Source organism: Apostichopus japonicus, chromosome 10 (assembly GCF_037975245.1).
Source record: "Apostichopus japonicus isolate 1M-3 chromosome 10, ASM3797524v1, whole genome shotgun sequence".
Taxonomy (NCBI): Eukaryota; Metazoa; Echinodermata; class Holothuroidea; order Aspidochirotida; family Stichopodidae; genus Apostichopus; species Apostichopus japonicus.
This window is the reverse complement of record NC_092570.1, coordinates 17810778-17830976: the sequence shown is the minus strand read 5'-3', so window position 1 is coordinate 17830976 and position 20199 is coordinate 17810778. Positions and strand designations below refer to the sequence as shown.

Sequence of the window (20199 nt, the reverse complement as noted above, 5' to 3'; positions counted from 1 at the left end):
CTTCAGGACATAGACATACCTTCAGGATATTGACATACATCCTTTAGACATATCCATCAAACGTGGGCATATCCCTTCATTACATGAACGTATCTCCTCCAGATATGGAAATATCCTTTAGGACATGGGTATATCCTTTAAGACCTATCCACCATACATGGACATATCCCTTCATGATATAGACACATCTCTTCCAGATATGGGCATATCCCTTTGGGACAGGGCATATCCTTGCAGACATGGACATATATTCTTCAGCACATCATCTATCTGATCAGCCCAATTGTTTTCCATTTATATAAAGTTAGTCCATTAATTGTACCACCAGTACAGCAGTCTAAATCACCAAATATCATGATAAAGTATTAACTATGTAACAAAGATTACATTATGTTTTTGATGCTTCTAATACAGAGATAACTGGCTAGGATACATGAATATCTCAAACATTGTACAGTCAATTTCCTTAAAAGATTCCTATCCTTGACATTCATTCTATATAGACACTCCCTCAAAGCTGCAGTACAGAAACATAATTTAAATTGGATGAAAAATAGAAGCCTGTTACTCTAACTGCGTAAGATTACACAAAAACCCATCTTTTAATTATCCAAAAGTTACAACACCTCTCACAGCTGGCTTCAGCAGCTCTAGATGTAATCACAGACGGTGTTAACATCTTCGACTCACCTGAACACATTCCGAAACCGGAAACGTGAGAATCGTCAAATGCAGGATTGTATCCGCACGCCAAAAATTGTAAGATGGAATAATTTGTCATTTTTTTGCCCGATTCTCCCTTTTTACCGAAGAAAAACGTATATCACTTGATGGATCAGAGCTAACCAGCTAGGGAGGAATACTCTCACAGATGCACATAGCCTGATACAGAAATCGAGGCTTAATATGCAATGCAGTGAATAATCAGATACAGGACTTGTACAGTAATATAACCACGGATGGCAATGCCGCATCACACTGTCAGTTTCTTCCCGAACAAGCATAATTGCTTGAAAGGCATTTGCGTCACTCTTCGAGTGCATAAATTACCCGAGGAGAGAGAGAGAGAGAGAGACAGGATGATGAATAATACATGAAAGCACTCGTACTTACAGAGAGATGAACATTGACCGTGAGGAAGACAATCTGGCGAGCTGACGACGATGAAATAATAACTACTCAAATCTTGCAGAGCTTCTACCAACCATACAGCGACCGAAGCCATAGTCACGCAATAGTTATGTCCTTCCTTTTAACTTCCGAGTCAGGAAGCTATATCGGATCAAGTTCAAACTATCCAACTGAGGGATTCATGACCAGGCAGAATATTTCTTTTCAAGTTTTACTTTAAGAGGTCTGTCTCACAAAATTCTAGGAACATGACTGAGACTTCATCCTGCTGTATGAGTAGATTGTTAACACTGCGGTTCGAGTCTCGGTGCATGCAGAGCGGAGCATGCAAATGTACAAGACAATCGACATGGATTCTCGGTAGCAGAAACTGTCGCCAGGAACACACACAGTGTCCTTTTTGAACGATATATATGCTGTACAGCAGAGACCAGCAACAGTCACTTAAATACTTTGGTGTACTGTCGGTTCTGTACAGTAATTAACCTTGACTTGTTATTAAAATCAACCGTTAAACTTTTCAAAAGGTCACAAGTCCAAACACTGTTGGGTTGTATTAATATCGAGTTGATTTGAATTTTATTAAAATTCACAAATATCATCTTTGATTTATGACCTTGAGATTATAATGTTCCACTTTTAAACATTTCAAAGACGAGATGTCCATCTGAAATAGCTGGTATATTCAAAGTATTGGAACTGCAGTATGTTAGAGTTTGTAACGCAGACTACAGGGGGAGGTTTGCATCAGATTATGCAATGCAGGGAACATCCAAATAAATATATATTACATTCATTTAATCCAAATTTATAGTGTTACATCAGGTCTAACTATATTCTATGAATAAATCAGATATTTCGAATTCAATAATCCCATTCAAATTATTTTAAAAAAATCAGATTTATTTGAATTGATTTCAAGTTTTCCTGAGTTTTTCTTCAGTACTTCCTCTTGAACCAAACAAGACGGGCTCTGAAGCATTAATTACGCCTAATATATTCCAGCAAAGAAAATGGATCGTTTCCTCAGCTAAATATTCCTCTTTAAAAGTTACAATAACATTTTGCAGAGGTGACAACCAATGAAATAAACACGCCCAGCAATATAAAGGACTGCTGTGTAGGGGAGAGCAGCTGATAGAAGTATTGGTAGTTACTGTGACTTATCCAATGCATAGCATCAGTCCAGCATCATAGAGTGCAGTAATCGTGTGGAGACAAGTAAGTGATGATGAATATGACTTTGATAATTATCTTGCTTGAATACTACTCCATTCACAAATACTCTCCCAATCGTAATCCCATAATGAAAATATTAAAACTGATGTAATCTCGATGTGCCTGTCACAAAGGACAATATCACCTTGGCAACGATGGTCCTCTCTCCACAGAGGATGATGACTCAGGGGAAACTGAGATCTACCAGGGACACTATATACAACAAACTCTGCCGAATTTGTTCCAGGTCTTCACACACGAGTAAGTTTAGTCTAGCTGGACAAATCCTGTTTATATACATATGTGTATCCTCAAGCTCGAGTCCTATTAAACTGAATAAAACCAGATCACCGAGAAGGAACCAATTCCATAAACAGTACAACCTGGCCTCTGAGTCATGTAAGATTCCTACATACTGATTATCGAAGGCATTCCTAAGATGGAGAGAATATGAAATCCATCTACAGCACAATCTCACCGTCCATCCCAGTGAATGTGTTGAAAGAGATCTCTTCTATCATGAAACATGAAATTGAGCCTGCATGTTCATGGAGACTCGTGCTGCACTTGTAACGATATGACTTAGATGCAAGTTGTCGTTATTAATTGAAGCTTGTCAAGTACATGTACATACATACATGTACAGTGTGGGCTTGTAAGCTTTCCATTTCAATGCATGATGGAGTCGATTGTAATATGGAACAGCTTTTATGACAGTTTTGCAATGGATTACTAGTATGTCAGCTGATGACGCAGACTCTGCCTATGGTAATTAAAAACAATGCCGTAGCTGTCCACAGAGGAAGACCCCTAATTATAAATGAGTCCCTTGTGAGGGAAGGGCTTAATCAAAAAACCTTTCAAAATGCTTTCATAAGTTACAATAGGGCCGATCCCAAACAGTGCCGCAGTATCTCATAGAGAGATACACTTCGTACCTCACTGTTGCTAAATCATCAAAAATATTAATAAATATCCAATTATTAAAATGAATCTTCCCTTAAATTTTGCCTACCAACTGAAATTCCAATTTAAAAAAAATAATAATAAAAAAATTAAAATTAAAATACTCAAGTCTAGAAAAACTAGCTATCTATACTTGGTCTAAATGTAGAAAGTCAAACAAATAGAGCCCCAAAATATTTCAGATGACGTTAAAGTACTCAAGATCAGAGACCATTAAACTCTGCATATACAGTGCTCAGAACAATATAACTTTCCATCACACATCCAAACATAGGTCTCTATTTTTTTTCTCTGCTAAGAGTCTTAATTTTATTACCCTATTCCACAATTTGGTGGAACATAAGTTTACAGTATAGTATACATGTATAGCAAACATGACTTTTTGAAGACAATTTGCATAATTACGTAATGATTTCTTCCTAAAGCAAAACACTCAGTATACGATACCATGTGATAAGCTTTGAACAGACTTGAATATTCATAACATGACACTGTATACTGCAACCAGCTGTTTGCTGAAAAATTCAAAACAGTTCAAGAGAAAGTTAGCGTATGTAGTGCATATCAATTTTCAGTCAGTTTGATATTTAAAAACCTGCAGACATTTTGATTAATAATGCTGGTGCTGTAATCCGAGCTGCTTGTACCCTTGCAGGCTCTATGGCGACCAGCAATTATTCAGAAATGCCTGGAACTCATGCATAGTAAAGTTCTAATAATCCTGCAAGTTCTATATATCAAATGTAGAAATAAATTAATGTCCCATAATGACAACACAGGACCACAATGTTAAAAAGGATATGTTTAAGAAAAGGGAAGTAATGACCAGGACCGAGAAGAGGGGTGGTTAGCAGGGGGGAGGGGGGGTGGTCAGCAAGGGGATAAAATCCCAAGTTTGTGGTGAATTTGAAAGCCTATGGAAGTATGAGAAAATGTAGTCTCATTTTCAAAATATACTTTAAGGAACACTGATGACTTCAAAATAGTGGCCCGGGGACATAACTGTTGTCAAGGCCTGATTAATGAATCTTAATACTTCTGGGATATGGGAGATCCTATGTAGGAGACCGTACTGATTACCCCCCTGCCCCCCCATTGCACACCTCCCCCTGTAAAATCTACATCCCTCCTGCTTTTGCACCTCAATCCCACACTCCTAACTTTCCCCTCTATCTATACTCTAGATAGTATTTAGGTGTGACCACACAATAAGTAATGTCACACACTGGTTTATTATATTTGCCTGTACAAATGCTGTCGATCCTTTTGTCACTGCACATCCATTCCCTGTTAAATTTCCTCCCACAGCCCAGACCCTCGAAGTATCCATCTATCATCTACACTGTAATATTTAAACATTACCACAACAAGTATGATATCACACACTGGCTCATTATAACTGTCTTTCCATACAGTTTTACACTATTGTCTGATAATCACCACAACAAGCTTTCTCACAGTAATCAAGGCACAGTAGTAGTATATGTCATTCAACCACCAGCAAGGTCATTGTTATACATATCAGTCAATTTCTGGTTAGGTCAAGTGTAACAGAAATGAAAAAAAGAAAGGAAGTTTCAAGTTTGGCCTTGGAATGGTGTTTACCCTCTGTCTTGACACCTTACAGGTATGTGATCCTCTAAAACGTTAGTCAGAATTTGGTTGTGAAATACCAAAGGTTCACCTGAAACTCAAGAACTACTGAAACGTTTACATATCGCTTTACCTAAGGCATACGCAATGTAAGCAAAGAGACCATGACTTTGAAAATGACTGACTGATCAGATGTCTCTATATTGGCAAATACTTACCGATACTACTTAATACAAACTGTAGAGCCAATTTCAAGTTTTGAAAACAAACATACAAATATATATACAAACATGTAAATACAAACATATGTAGCGTGAAGACAGGTAAGGGATGAGTAATATACATTCTAACATTATAGAATGTTGCTCATGATATGGATCCAACAGACTACAGAATAAATAACACAAATAAACATGTTCCTGTTACATGATTATTAATAATTACTCACAATTTCAAACAAATTGCAAACAATTTCGATTGAAGTGAAAATTCTCATTGGAACCCCTGAAGTGAAAAATTCTTCATTTAACAGCTTCAAGCACACCCTATATTTCCTGTCATGCAGCTGGGCAGCTTGAGACTCATGGAGGTATATATGACACCTCCTTTCAATTTACACTGACATTTATATGAAGACCAACACTATCCAAGAAGCTGAAGCTAGAGTGATGATGGGTTACTCTCTCCAAGATATCAAGAACTTAAAAGAGATCTCTCTAAAAACCCACCAAATATTATACAGGACTCTGGCAAATTATTATTTTCTCCTTCAAGATTGCCTTCTAAAATGACAACTGTTCGGAAAATGGTCAGTTGGAAGAATACGTAGGTGGTCACTTTCTTTTGTTCCTTTTGTGGTGACCTCTGTCAATGAACCATCCCTCCCAATTTAGGTGACTTGATTTGTTTGAATAACCAAGTGTAAAAATAATTTTCACCAGACAAAGGTAACAGCTGTAATTGTTATTTTTTTTTTGTTATCATTTTGTAGTGTATTGTTATCCAAAGAACCTACAGTATAAGGCTGTATAGGGTCCTATCAAGAAAGCAGTGTACTCCATCACAAGGCTGATCATATGAGCCTGAGGTGTTTCATGTACAAACTTCAAAAGCCATTTCACTGTCGTCACTTCTGCCCCTTTCCGTCCCTCGCAACCCCTCTTATGTTTCTTCCCTCCCCCCACCTCTATCCACAGCTGAGTTATAAGTTACAGAGTCAGAAACGCAAGGAAATTGCTTCAAAGAGCAATTTTATTCGCCACTAAACTTTGCAAACTGTACGGATGGCCATTTTAATTTTATCATCAGTACAGGTGCTCAGTCAAAACCATTCAATATTTTAAATCTTACTGGACTCCTCTCAAAGTCTTGTTAAATTGTATAATGTGAAGCCATTTTGCGTTCAACAAGGTGTGATGTTTATGAAAATTGTTAGCTGTCCCAAAGAACACCTAGACTTTCTCCATAGGCCCCACTCAACTAATGCTTTATCTTTCACAGACAGTGGTTTAATATGTGTACCTGTGTATAACCACAAAAATTAAAAAGTTCAAACTTTCCCACTTGTATTGCATGTGATCCAAATGTTACTAAAAAGTCTAAAATGCAAAGGAAAATCCCAAAACTTGACCGGGTTTGGATATTAACTAGTGATGAGCTTACCTGTCTCCTCACAACCTCAGCACTCTCATTCTACCATGTCTAGAGTGAACTGGTAACCTTTTTAACATTGTGCGCGCGCTACGGCCGGACCCTCCAGCCAATGACTTCCCATCTCAGAAGCGAAGTAAATTACTTGTTACTGTAATCCACCACAATCTCATGTTAAGAGAAAATTGGTAGCTTGTTCTTATTTTAATAACCATTAACTATATAATGTGCTTATAAATTCTTCCATCTGTTTCCCCCCCCCCCCCCCTCTATGAAGCAACATGTTGATTCATTAACAGAAAAATGCATTTAGATCTGCAGTCTCACAAATGAATTTAAGAACAAATATGCAACTGTTTTAGAGCATATTCAGTGATGTGATATACTGTCCCTCAAATCAAATCAAGTCAAATGACTGTGCATGCATAAAAATCAGATGACGTGTATAACTGTATCATAAAGGAAGCAATTTTGAGATTGAGTTTCCTGACGATGGTTTTGGTACTAGTTAAAGTGATGAAATCAAAACAACACTGTTCCTGCGAAAATTGTCAAAGTCATTTGTTATTTGTGGTATTACCATTCCTTATAAGCAGACGTGAAGAACAAGGACACATTGATAAACTGTAAATAGGTTTTACACTTTGTAGCAAAAAGTAAAAAAGACTACACAAAAACAAACACAAGTTATGTGAAAATCATTCAAAATAAGATAGTCACACACAGTGCTCGAAAAATGATGGTCTAGATTATGTGATCTTATGTGACATCACTGGCGTTACGAAATTCAACTGCGCTGCGACCTGAGCATGCTTTAGTAGCTTAAGTACTGTACCTACATTAATTTAATACTGTGGTTTTCATCTTCTGGGAAAGTAAAGTTCCCCTTTTTGAAAAAAGAAATGCCTGTATTTAAGCAAAAATGTATTAGTGGAGGTAGTACTAGTACTGTAGAGAATTAAAACTTCAAGAAACACAACATTTGTGGGTCAATTTGGCTTTTTGAACAGTCTCAAACTGAGTATAATTTCTCCCAACAAACTGCTCCGAACAAGATGCTCCGAACAAGCTGCTCCGAACAAACTGCTCCAACAAACTATTTTTTGGTACTCCATAGGATCATGGTTTGGCTATTTTGATCATTGCAAGTCTGAAATTTAAAGGACAAACTCTCAAAAACTTTAAATGGTATTGAATTATACATAACCTACTCTTGTAGTAGTTGACATACAGTATCACTAAGGTTTTGCCAGCCATTGACTTCCTAGCCTAGCTTTTCTGTACAGTACTTCAATAAATTAATCCTTATCTGTCCAGTAAATAGTACTAAAGTACTAAAAAGTACTAAAAAGAGTATTATTTGCATTTTAAAGTTGAAAACCACAACTTTACAAGTTTGGTAATTTAGGAACAACTGTAGTACTGTACCTGCTCCAATAAAAGGTTTCTGCTACAACCCGATGACCCCTACAACAGGGTTTTGACCCACTTCCTGTTCTCCTTTTATAAACTCATAATCCCATAGTACTGTAAATTACACTGACATATTTTTTTTCACTTGTCACATTCCTGTATCAATACCTTAAAAACATAAAAATTATTAATTAGTTCAAATTAATAATGAAAAGTGAGTTTTGAAGAGACCCACTTTCAGTAATATTACTGCTTACCACTATTTAACAGAAGGAGCTACAACTACATAGTAGTTGGTTGCCATGGTAATTCCTATAAAACATACATATCAATCACACCAACCCATTCAATTTATAAATTTATGAAACTTAATAACTAAATTATCTGAAAGATATGACATGCTGTCATTTTTTAAAGTCAAAGTCCATATTTCTTTTTATGCCACCTGACATGGTTTCACCCATTACCATGGTAACAAACATGACGAACGAACAGTGTAGTATGTTAGCCTATATGAGATATTTACACCATAAACAGTACATCCATTCAGTCTGTACACTGGCAGGTGCTATGCTATAATTCAGACAATGTCAGCCTACATAAACAGATGACTCAGCCATCCAAATTTGGAATAAAGTGGCATTTCTCTCTAATTAAAATCTCGACATATTTTGATTTTGTTCATTATGTAAATGATCATAAACCTTTAGGTATAGCTGTAACTGCCATAGCACTTCCTTTTTCATTTTCTTTATTTCGAGAGGCCTAATAAAACACTGGAGATGCACGTATAGATGCATTTACCTCATAACAGAAAAAGACACGATCGCTTATACTGTCAATATGCCTATAGCTCTCTTTCAGTTGACGATGGGAGCTTGAGAATTGAATGCCATCTTTCGGTGATAAGGCACGTAACAGATGAAAAATGTATAACTTCTTTGTAGAAAATGAACAGTTAATTTTGTATATAGGCACTCAATTGCTGCACTGTTCAGATATAGTCAATATATTAATCTGCATGTCTGGTCTGGTTAGGCTATGGAAAACTAAACACTTGCACAGAATAATTCTATCAGCATACATATAGTTCAAAAATCTTAACTTTATATACAGTGATGCAAAACTTGCTAATAGATACTGTATGCTAATATAGCAACGAGGGTCCCAAGAACGTAAAACACACTCACACTCACAGGCATTTTTCTTTCTTTTTTTTTTGTAGTTTTTAAAACATTCTGTTTGCAATCATTTTGGTAGTTTTGAAAACATTCTGTTTGCAATAACTTTTGAAGCCTTTAAAACATTCTGTTTGCAATAATAATTGTTGGCGAGACTGTTACAAAGAAATCACCTTGAGTAATTTCTATGAAGAGTGAAGACAAAACTATGAAAGGCACAAGAATCTGACCTGCCTTTGGTTGTATTAGACAATTTAGCTCTCCGTCTGGAATCCTTTTCACTATATTTAAGCAAGTGAGGAGCTATTTCTGACACTGATTTGTCGACTGGTGTAAACAATTTTCAGAGCTGACAAGTGAATCCCCCCTAGGAGCTGTCAACCAATTCAAATACCAACACATCAAATTTCTTCACTTTTTGATGTGTAAACTTCTGATTTTGATGTGCTATGAAGTATAAATACGAGAGGTGATGAAGAATTGTCCCAGTTTCTGGTTGTCCTGGGAGGTATTTCAACACCCCGAGGAGGTAATGGACAAGCCTCAATTGAAAGGGTAGATTAACAGAATATAGTAATGAGTTATTAATATCCGCAGAGAATGAAAATAAAAATTGACAATTATTTTTGCGCAAATGAGTTTGCATACCAGAACGGTTCGTGAGAGGCAAGAAAAGTCAACGACACCAGTGAAGGATATACATACGGTGAAGGATCTGAAGAATGAATGATTATCAAAGGTCTGCCAGTATATAATGAGGAAAAATTAACAGCGTCTTAAATATTCCTGAGACTGTCAGTACAGTGAAGCATGGGTTATCTAAACCTGTATATTGTCTAGATTTTCCAGTTCTAAGCAATATTCCAGCCTTTCACAGAGATATAGTATATTTATGCTATATTTTATCATTATATCAACCCCGATTAAAACTTACTGGTTTGGGTCCTTATCCTATTCCTCTCATACTGTACATGTCTCATGTATCAGCACTGCAATTTATCTAGTTAACATAGGTTTGTGACATTCTTTCAGTTCGCCCCCACTGACAGAGATCTGCCCATCATGTAAGAAACGAGGTGAAAGTTATATTTTTGCTCAAATTCACAGCAAATTATGACGTAAGTGAAGACAAGGGCCGGTAAATGTAATTTACAGTATGTCTTATGGAACGCCAAAACCAACAAAAATGCAGAAAAAAATTATGTAAACCTTAGTCATTATGTGAATTCAAAGTTATCTCCACATAATGAACAAGAACAATTTAAGTCCTTATGTGGCACTAATAGCACTTCCACATAATGACCAAGAAAATTTTACTTATCATGCGTTTCTAACACTGCCACATAATGACTGCCAATAATGACAATATTCCTTATGTGGGGACTCACATATGGCCATATAAGAATTAACACAGTTCTTTAGTCTTTACGTGGCGATAAGCGAGTACCCAAATAAGGACTAACAAAACTGGTTTTGGTGCGTAGAAAAAAAAAACCAAGTTATCTCCAACACACTCCTTCAGGCTCTTTGCAAAACTGAATATTCTATCAATCTACGATATCAATTGTTATCAATGTGGCATACTTGTATATATGTAGTGAAGTTAATTCTTACCAACCCGATCCGCTAACTTTGTAAGAACACCGTTGTTCAGAATTTTGTCATCCCTTCACAATGTTCGTTATGTAGCTCCCCAGGTTTGGAATTCCCTTGCTTTTAATATCACTACGCATTATCGATATCCTTCCTCTTACACAGGCCTTCAAAGTAAAACTGAAATGTTTTCTTGTGTCCAGAAGATTGTGACAAGGTATTTTATGTTTAATACGACTTTGTAGTTTCTGTTTTGTTCCCTTGTATTGTTTTGTTTTTAATTGTTTTGTGTTAAGTGTTCTTTTGTTTTTGATTATTGTTCTTATATGCACTCTACTAATTTAAGTTATTCGGTATACACTTACCGTTCTAGTGGGTATCCATCCACGCTTGTAGGCTTTGCTAATCTTCTTGTGGGTTCTCCCCGGTACCTCACTGTATGCACACTGTAAATTTATATGTACTGAAAATACTTGACTGCAATATAGTTGTTGAAACTATAAAAAAAAAACTGAATAAAAAAACCTTGTCGCTTATTGGTATCTAGGTGAAAACTCCCCAATTTCACCAGGTCAAATTGATAATCGTTTGCAATGTGCCCAACACAGCTGTACACAGTACACACCCACTGTTTATACCTGTCAACATGCATACTGCCAGAGCAACACACATTGTCACCCACACTTTTAGGCCAACAGGTCATAGTTAAAATTGAGGTCACTAAACAGATACGGGTGTAACGTATACATTTCTGCAACAGCTGTAACCCTGAACACATTATCAGTGTTTATAAATACTTCAGTATCCTTTATATGGATACTAAACTGTCCCATTTCACAATGGGTGATATATATATAAGAGGAATAGTTGCCAACTTTTACCAGCAGGCTCCTAATGTCTTTTAAGCGTCCCAAACCTATTTTACGCTTTGAAACTGGATTTTACGAGTTGGGTCAATAAACCTAAACAATAAATAAACCTAACTTCATTTATAACGAGCTTAAGCAATAAGACCCCAGATAATATACTTATTCGTTCATGTTCTAACTAGAATGCGACAAACTAATTCCAGAAATGAGGATAATCAATCTAGACATTTGTTTTACTTTTTCATTTGTGAAAAATGGCAATTGATGGTGTTTTGTCTGTACTAAATAGTTCGACTGCAGGTTTCTATGACAAAATGGGAGGCAATGTCTGCTTAAGTAATTAACTTGCACACAACTTAAGAACACTAAATTGCTCTAAGCTTTCAAAATGATTTTCCTAGTAGTTGGCAGCCCTAAATTCTTGTGCACCATTAAGGGTAAAAGTTACAAGATCCATGGAACGTGTTGTCTTAAGTTAAAATGCTTCATAGGTTGGAGTAAATTAAATGTTATAAGTTTGAACAAAAAGGACCAATTTGAAGTCCTTCTAGCATATATTGCTTGGGCAATACTTTAGACACCATTTTAAATATCAACAGCTCATTTTTCATTTGACTTACAAAATTATCAATAACTACAAATCCAGACCCACGTTAAATCAAGCTTGTAATTCATGAGTATGATTTCTGTTCAGTTTCATCCAGGAAATGAAATCAAAATACAATCATAGCCACAACCGACTTTGTAGAAATGGCATTCCTGATAGTGTACTTCTACTTACTACTCTGTTAAATCTGCTCCATACCTCTCCTCAACCTCTTGACCAAGTTTAGGATGCAGCATGTGTAATAAACAAGGCTTTATTCACACTTTCACACAAGACAAAGCTAACTTCATATAGGTATGAGGATAAGTGTATCTTTACAAGCTACTTCACTTGTTCCTGTTGACACCTGATACTTTTATCTGAGACATTCCCCTGTTTCTCAATTTCTTCCTCCCTCCTCCTATTAGTTTTTCACTCCTCTCCCTTTTTCCTCCTCCTGTCCCTCCTCTCCCAAATCTCCATCTCCATAACCTTAGAACTAAACATTCTGCTGCATCTTCTACTGAGAGGATGCAATTTGATTAATACATTCACCATATGATATCTTCCCTGGTTGTCATATAGAACATTCAATATATGTCTTAAAATAGAACCATTAAAGTAATCCACCAGATTAGGGCCTCTTGCTGCTGACCAAAGGAGAATCTCAAGCACCCAATCTACCACTCAATAAATCAAACGTCCCAGGGCAGAAAAAAATCCAGCCACTTCTAAAAATCTCACCGAGCTGGAAGGCAGTTCTCGTTCATTATGGTAGAGCTGCATCTAAATTAATTTTATGAAGAGATGCATTTTTGAGCTACAATAGGTAGCATTCTCTTGGGTGATTTTCTTTTTCTTTGCTCTGGAAGACGGATCCGTCCTGTTACGATTTAAATTCATAGGAGATGGGATGTGCTTCTGGCTTGATTACAAGATTGGCGAATATATAGATGATTAATCACCAGGAGGCAGGCCAATATGTGAAGATGGGTATCTCAAATTTATGAGCAAAGATTGGCAGAAGTATCAACTAGCATTCCTAGCAACTTTGCAAAACAATTCCAGGTATTGACTTGTCTTGATGTGTGTATTATGTCTCTCTGTATGTCTGTAGCCCACACTATTAATACCAGTGTTTCAAACTCATTCAAAGAAAATCTAGGGAAACAAATCCGAAACATATTTTAAGAAATATGTAATTTACCCTGTATGGAAAGTTGGCTGGCTTCTGCAATCCACAATAACAACTACAGAGGGTTTATTATTAACGAGGGTGCTAATTAGGGTGTCGGGAGACAGGTGAAGCAAAACAGTGACACCAAAGTCATCCTGATTATTTTCTGACGTTGTTCACCTTGATCCACGCCCGAACATTCTCAAATATGGATGGGTCCCAGGGCAGCTTTATCATATTGTGCATGAAGGAACACAAGATCCTAATCCTCCGTTGCATTTATTGACTGTATCTCCAAGATATAATTTAGCAGAGTAGCAAAATATATTTAAAGCAGAAGTAACGTAACTTTCTTTTCAAACAGTTGAGACAAAGTTCCTCAGAGGAAAGAAGAGGAGGGGAAGAGGTAGAGGAAGGGGGGGGGGGTTTGCAAAAGGGTAAAGTAAAATTTGAAGACAATGTTGACCACTTTATGGTTGAATAAAGTACAGTGACTATTTCTGTCAATACCAGGCTAGACGGAAGCAACATTGAGTGATTTAGAATTATATGTCCTACTGCACTGGACTACGAAGAACTGTACATATGTAGTTATCAGGCCCAGACATTCTTACCATTCATAAACTGACAGCTAGTATGAAGTTCAAACAGTTAAAAGTCTTTAACTCTAATAAAAACTACTTCAAAGCAATATGGCTGTTTATTTATAATTTACTGTGCAAACATTTCGTACTTACAAAGGATAATTCTCCAACATACGGTATCATAAAGTGATGGCTAACTCAAATACAGAATAAGAGCAACTACATAATAAGTAACTTGAAACCCTATGCATGGTACCAACAGTACCAACTCTGACCAAAGATAACCTAAGTTTCGAACACTTGGTACATATAATCTCTCTTTTACTGCATGCTGACGGCATGGAGTCTACCACAAATCGTTTCATTACGAATTCAGATAAGTTAAACTACCGTAGAAGACTGATCAAAAGTAATTTAAATGTATACTACATACTGTACACCAAATAAACTAGCGGGATTGGTCAATGCAACAAGAATATTCATAAATTCAGGGACGGTTTTATTCAACTGTGTATATAGTACTATACACCACATATACAGGGAGCCCCAGAGTACCCCAAACTGTCAGTAAACCAACAACTGTGACTGGTTATTATAATGGTCACTATGTACATACAGTGTCATACTTATGTTTGAAACCATGGAAACTTAAAATTACTGTAGTTGTAACCTTGGCTCAATAAATATTTGGCACATAGATGACAATTTGTGCTTATTGAATACCACAAACTGAGGTAACATATGTTTCAAATAATACTGTGGTTATCTGCTTTGGACGACTTAATAGTTTCAAGTAATAATCGAATCATTGAATGCAATGAAACATTTGAGGTCCAAATGTATATTTATGTTAAAACCTATTTTACTCCATTAGTTACCAATCTCCACTTACATCAAATTTCAAACAGGCTTTAACAGTGGCAGAGCTAGAATTTAATTCTGTCATATATAGATTTGTTGGAAGTTTTCTGGATCTAAATATGTGAGAGAGAAAAAAGATTTTTTTTTTGCATCATTTGCAGTTCTTACACAATGAGATTTGGTTAAAGAAGGTGATTTTTAGTAAACCCTTTGTTGAAACTGATAGCACAGACTTTTGACTTTCTTTGAGGCCTTTGAAGGTCAACATGGATCTATAGGCAAGTACAATACACCAGTATGTAGGAACTAACTATAAGTGTTTCCTATATATATACACTTATACTAGGTACCCTTGTACTTCCTTTGTGTAACGTTACAAACCCAGCGACAATATTATCAGAACACAATTATAGGCAAACTATATCAGCGAGTCAATCACAGATATTCATCTCGTAGGATTCATTGTTTCACCCAGAATTCACCTAATTAGTCGTAGAGCTCTGTTCAATACAGTGCCTTTCATACCATAGTATTATCCCTAGTGCAGTTAAAACTACTTACTGTACAGTAATATGTACTGACAATGCCAGCAAAATTCTGCAGAAATTTATGTTGTCATAATTAAAGCCAGTAATATTGAGCCTTTAATTGAGGCAGGCCAATCAAACAACCACAAAGGGGAAAATGAAAAGCTAGATATAATATTCACATTATGTATTGAAAGATAATTATTCTTGATTCTTGTCCAAAGAGTCATTACAGTCATATCTTGCACAAAATATACAGTAGTTTTATGTTGGAAATTGCAGTTATGCAGCATTTCATTAAACAATGATCAATTGGCACATGATGCGTACATTTATTGATTGCTAAAGACGTACGTGTTTACAACCGAGCAACCTGATGGATTGAGTCTATCAACACAGGCAACAGATGTAACTGTAGTACATTAATATACTTGTTTATCCGAGGAATCAATTCTAACCCGAGCTTCTCAATCTCCCATCTGCTCTGTTTGCACAGTTATTTGTTTTTATAACAGACCGCTTGGATATAGAACAATTAACTCTTAAATGATGTGTAATTTTTGTTCCCCTATATTTACAATTTCATCTGGGTTTTGTATATATACAGTGGCATAGAACTTATATTTACTAGAATTGTCCCTAGCTCACTTGAATTTTATTTCTTACTTTAATATGAACTGAACATTGTTTTTAAAGCAACTTTTCACAACATACACATTCTTTGCTAACCGATTTTTGTTGGTTTATATACCCTGTCCCAAACTCCAATCCTCACTTTCAATCCCATCCCATCTATTCCCACCTCCTTTTTCCCTCAATAAAAGCAACCCTCTGAGCATGTTAAAGCATTACTTGAACTCGGTATGCAAGGTGCTGTGGCTTCTTACTGGTCCCCCCCCTCCTCATTGCCCCTCCCCTCCCCTACCACAAAAACAGGCTAGATATGACAATAGTAGTCAATAATTACCAACTAAGACCAGCTGGACAGCTCAGTTTATAAGAGTACAATGATACTGGGAACATGGATCATATCAATGGTTTTGTGAACTATTGAGGCGAATTGTTTTAGAACTTAACGTTAATACTTAGACAAAAGAAGTGGTGATTTGTTTTTCAAAAGTCCACAAATTATTAAGATTGGATTGTTTTAGGATTGGTTGTAAATGTTTTGTAATCTTATAGTCTTCTTTTTGTAGTATGCTGTTTACTATTTAATGCAAGCATTCAATTACCCTTTGTGGGGTTTAATCAAGTTGATCTTATCTTATCTTACAGGGCTTTCTAACCCTTGTGTCACTGGTTCAAATATCATTATAGCCAACAATTTCTTTGCTTGTCTCCATTCCAATTTACAACTAAAACGTAATCCTCAAAAGTATTTGGTAGGTTGTGAAGAAGATAATAGGCCAATTTTCTTGAGTATCTTTGAGGGGGGGGGGGGGGGGAATTGAAACAGTGCTACAAAATATGAATTCCATCTATAGACTAAAATGTATTGTTAGGAATTAATACCAGATTGAGTACGTATGTATATAATTACAATTAAATCAAGCTGTGAAGTGTTTCCTGGCTGTTGTTTTTTTCCTTTTGTAATTCAGAGAGAGTTCAAGGTTAACAATAATCATCTTACTACTCCCTTCACATATAGATCTCTGAGTGAGCTAAATGATGTATTGGAGTACAGTATTTGTCAATAACTCTTGTTTTCTTATCTCTTGTCTGTTTGATCAAGGCACTGAAGTAATCTCCAACAAGGAGTAAACAAATACAAATAAAAAGTACAAACACTATAACTAAGTACTGCATTCAGTGTACGTACTGTACATACAGTAGTTGGCCTATACATGTTGCACAGTAGTTTTAGGTCTTTCTGCATTTGTAGCTGCCTATCTAGAAAGTTGGTCAAATTGGGATCTCCCTTTAAGCTCATCAGTATTATCCAATCCATAACCCCCACCCCACCCTCCACCCCTTCCCCCTCTCCCTTACCCACTGCCTCCTTCACTATATGCTAGAAATCATACTGGTCAGCGGTCACTCAATTGTGCACTTCAGCAAGCATTAGCAATGAAGAAAGCATTTTCCTTTAACACATGATAGTACTGCCCCTGTTCTTGTGGTGCTGGAATCATTGACTACACACAATTCACTTTAAAATCACTATAGTGACGACTACTAAAATCTCGCAATGTTATTACAACAGTTCCACAAAGACCAAACTTGCAGACATAGGCATAAATAAGGAGTGAAACTTGATTAGTTGGCTTTGTTCAGTTTCCTTTCATCACAAATTTTTTCTCATCACAGTTACTTCCAAGAGTTTACACATTGTTCTGATCTTGGAACAACTTACTGTACAAACCAACATTTTCTTGTTGCAACTGAATACTTCCACCTTTTCCCAAAAAGACAATCTCTTTCTAGCCTATGACCCTGCAGATAAACTGTACATTGTCTGGTATTGAAAACATAAAACTCAAATTTTAAGGAGTGTTAGCTCAGTGGTTAACGCCCCCAGTTCGAGTCACTCCAAGATTAATGTATGTCGTCCAGTTACAGAGTTGTTGACAATTCATAATCATGGACGTTAAATATGAATCTAAGAGACTGACTTCGGTCAGCTTGCTGGCACTTTGATAAGCCAATGAGGCTTCTTCCCGAGTTCCTGCTTGCAGGAGGATCTAAAATACATACATTCATGTATACAAACATAAATATGAATCTAAGAGACTGACTTAGGTCAGCTTGCTGGCACTTTGATAAGCCAATGAGGCTTCTTCCCAAGTTCCTGCTTGCAGGAGGATCTAAAATACATACATTCATGTATACAAACATTACCTCTAAAAGTTACAGTATGTGAAGTGGAGGGCATACAGTAAAACTGGTAATTATTTTAATTTTAAAATAATTTTAATTTAATTTTAAAATATGGAAGATGAAGTTTCACAGTGCAGGGAATCATTTATCACAAAGTAAAATGCTATCCAGACCAAACTGCTACACAAGAATGATAAGATAGTATTTTCTTATACACAGAACCTTATGTAGTATTGTAAATTTTTCATACAACATACAAAAATTAAGAACCTAAAAACTAGTACACAAAAGTTGTAACAATACATTATGTACTTCATGAATGAAACTTTATTTCGAAGCAATAGCAACACTTTGATCTGCACAGTTCCTCCAAATTTGCACAAAAATAAGGAAGTTTGCAACTGTGCTGTTTACTCTGAAATGTTTAAAGGAAACGTACGGTAGGTTAGTTAGCATTTAGGAAACATGCTGCAGTTGCTGCTATGTACAGCATTGTGTGAAGTGTTAAATTGTGCTATATCATTGATGCAATGAAGTTGGTTGCAACTTACAAATTGCTGTGTAGTAAGTATCATATATTCTGGAAAGGTTCTTGCTGAATTTGGGAAGATGGGGGGAGGTCACCTGAGCACAAATGGCTCTTTATTAAACAAGAAAAATCATAAAACATTCACAATGAGTAAGGTGCTGATGATGCATTACACATTTAAATGGTACTCACACCAGGACTGATAAGCTGCAAGCTACAACAATTCTAACATACGTAAAGGGTTAAGATTGTGGGTGTCACAAAGATAAACCTATCTTTATATAGTGATATTGAACTGCTGTATCCATTCCATTGTTCAATTTAATCCTCTTGTTGTTGTACAATCGGGTGTGTTTGAAACTGTGCATTCCAGGGATAAGTATATTTGTTATTCACTGTCTAGGAATAAAGACTGAGAGGCACAAGGAGGCTCTGGGAACACAACCTGCTTAGGCTTATCTAAACTGCCAAATGAAGAAAAGATACCAATAGCCCAAACAGACTAGGCCTAGGCCCTAACTTCCCCTAGTCTACATTATATGCCAGGTTATAGCCTCCAACACCAGTTGTCAATTTTGGAACTTGAAATAATATCAACTGGCGCATTTCGGACCAAGATGCCCTGACATGAGGCTATAATTCAAACCTACCATTTGACTAAAATAAAAAGTAACTTAGAGGTGATATTATGAGCAATACCATAGGCCTAGGACTTAGCTGTGGTACTAGTGCTACTTTTTAACAAATAACAGGCAGCCTATGCCTAGTATATAGGCATATGTTACAGACCGATCATCTTCACAAACTTTGAAAAAAACGAATACTAACAAGTAACATGATAAATGCGCAAAATGAGCTTGTAAGTTAGGCTTCATTGATTTTACAAGCTCAAGAAACACTAAAGCCTGGTCTACGTAGCCTAACCAGGGTAATTCCAATTCCAGGTTACCAAAATACCATTAAACTAATTGTAATACTATGGCCACCTTATTCCAACCCAATTTCTGTTACTGAAAATAACTTACCGATGGGTAAAACTCCAACAAGTCTTCCTGATGTGTGACCTTTCTATTGTACCTGTAACTCCGCTACAATATATCTCGAGATACAGGCTAAGTCTAAGTTAGTCCTCTAGATTATTCCTTGAAAAGTGGAAACTTGCTGGTAAACACAGCGTATCACTAACCCCGGTTACAGTACGATAAATATTTTAGATCGTAATGCGCGCGTACCGTAGTCATGGGTGCATCAGTGTGCAGGGTGCATATGTGTGTACACTGGTCTGAATTAATGGTATCAGGGAACTATTGCTATTTCTTTTTAGCAACTCGCCACATGGTGAAGGTAAATTTATAGGTAAACGAGGTATTCCTATGGTGCAGAGCAGTAACGAAGAGTGGCGATTTATAGAGACATCGAAAGAACTGGGGGAGGGGGGAAGATATTGGAGGCAGGGTGCAAGTGTACTTCCTGCTAAATCAGAGAGATAGTAATTTTCTGTTTC

The 20199-nt window shown here is 36.4% G+C and overlaps 1 protein-coding gene across 10 annotated transcripts in view; it reads right to left on the bottom strand.

Moving 5' to 3' along the window:
- Nucleotides 1-19895, bottom strand: part of LOC139974722 (guanine nucleotide exchange factor DBS-like) — a 104232-nt gene extending 84337 nt beyond the window's left edge. For 5 of the 10 annotated variants that reach the window (XM_071982081.1, XM_071982077.1, XM_071982086.1 and 2 more), the window contains exon 1: nucleotides 1114-1531. In XM_071982081.1, the coding sequence (XP_071838182.1) occupies nucleotides 1114-1225 (112 nt within the window). In that variant the 5' untranslated portion in view covers nucleotides 1226-1531. Of the gene's footprint in view, nucleotides 1-690; nucleotides 916-1113; nucleotides 1533-11110; nucleotides 11136-19720 lie in introns of those variants that run through there. The other 5 variants (XM_071982079.1, XM_071982078.1, XM_071982090.1 and 2 more) reach the window with 4 other exon arrangements.
- Between the last annotated feature and the right edge of the window lie 304 nt (nucleotides 19896-20199).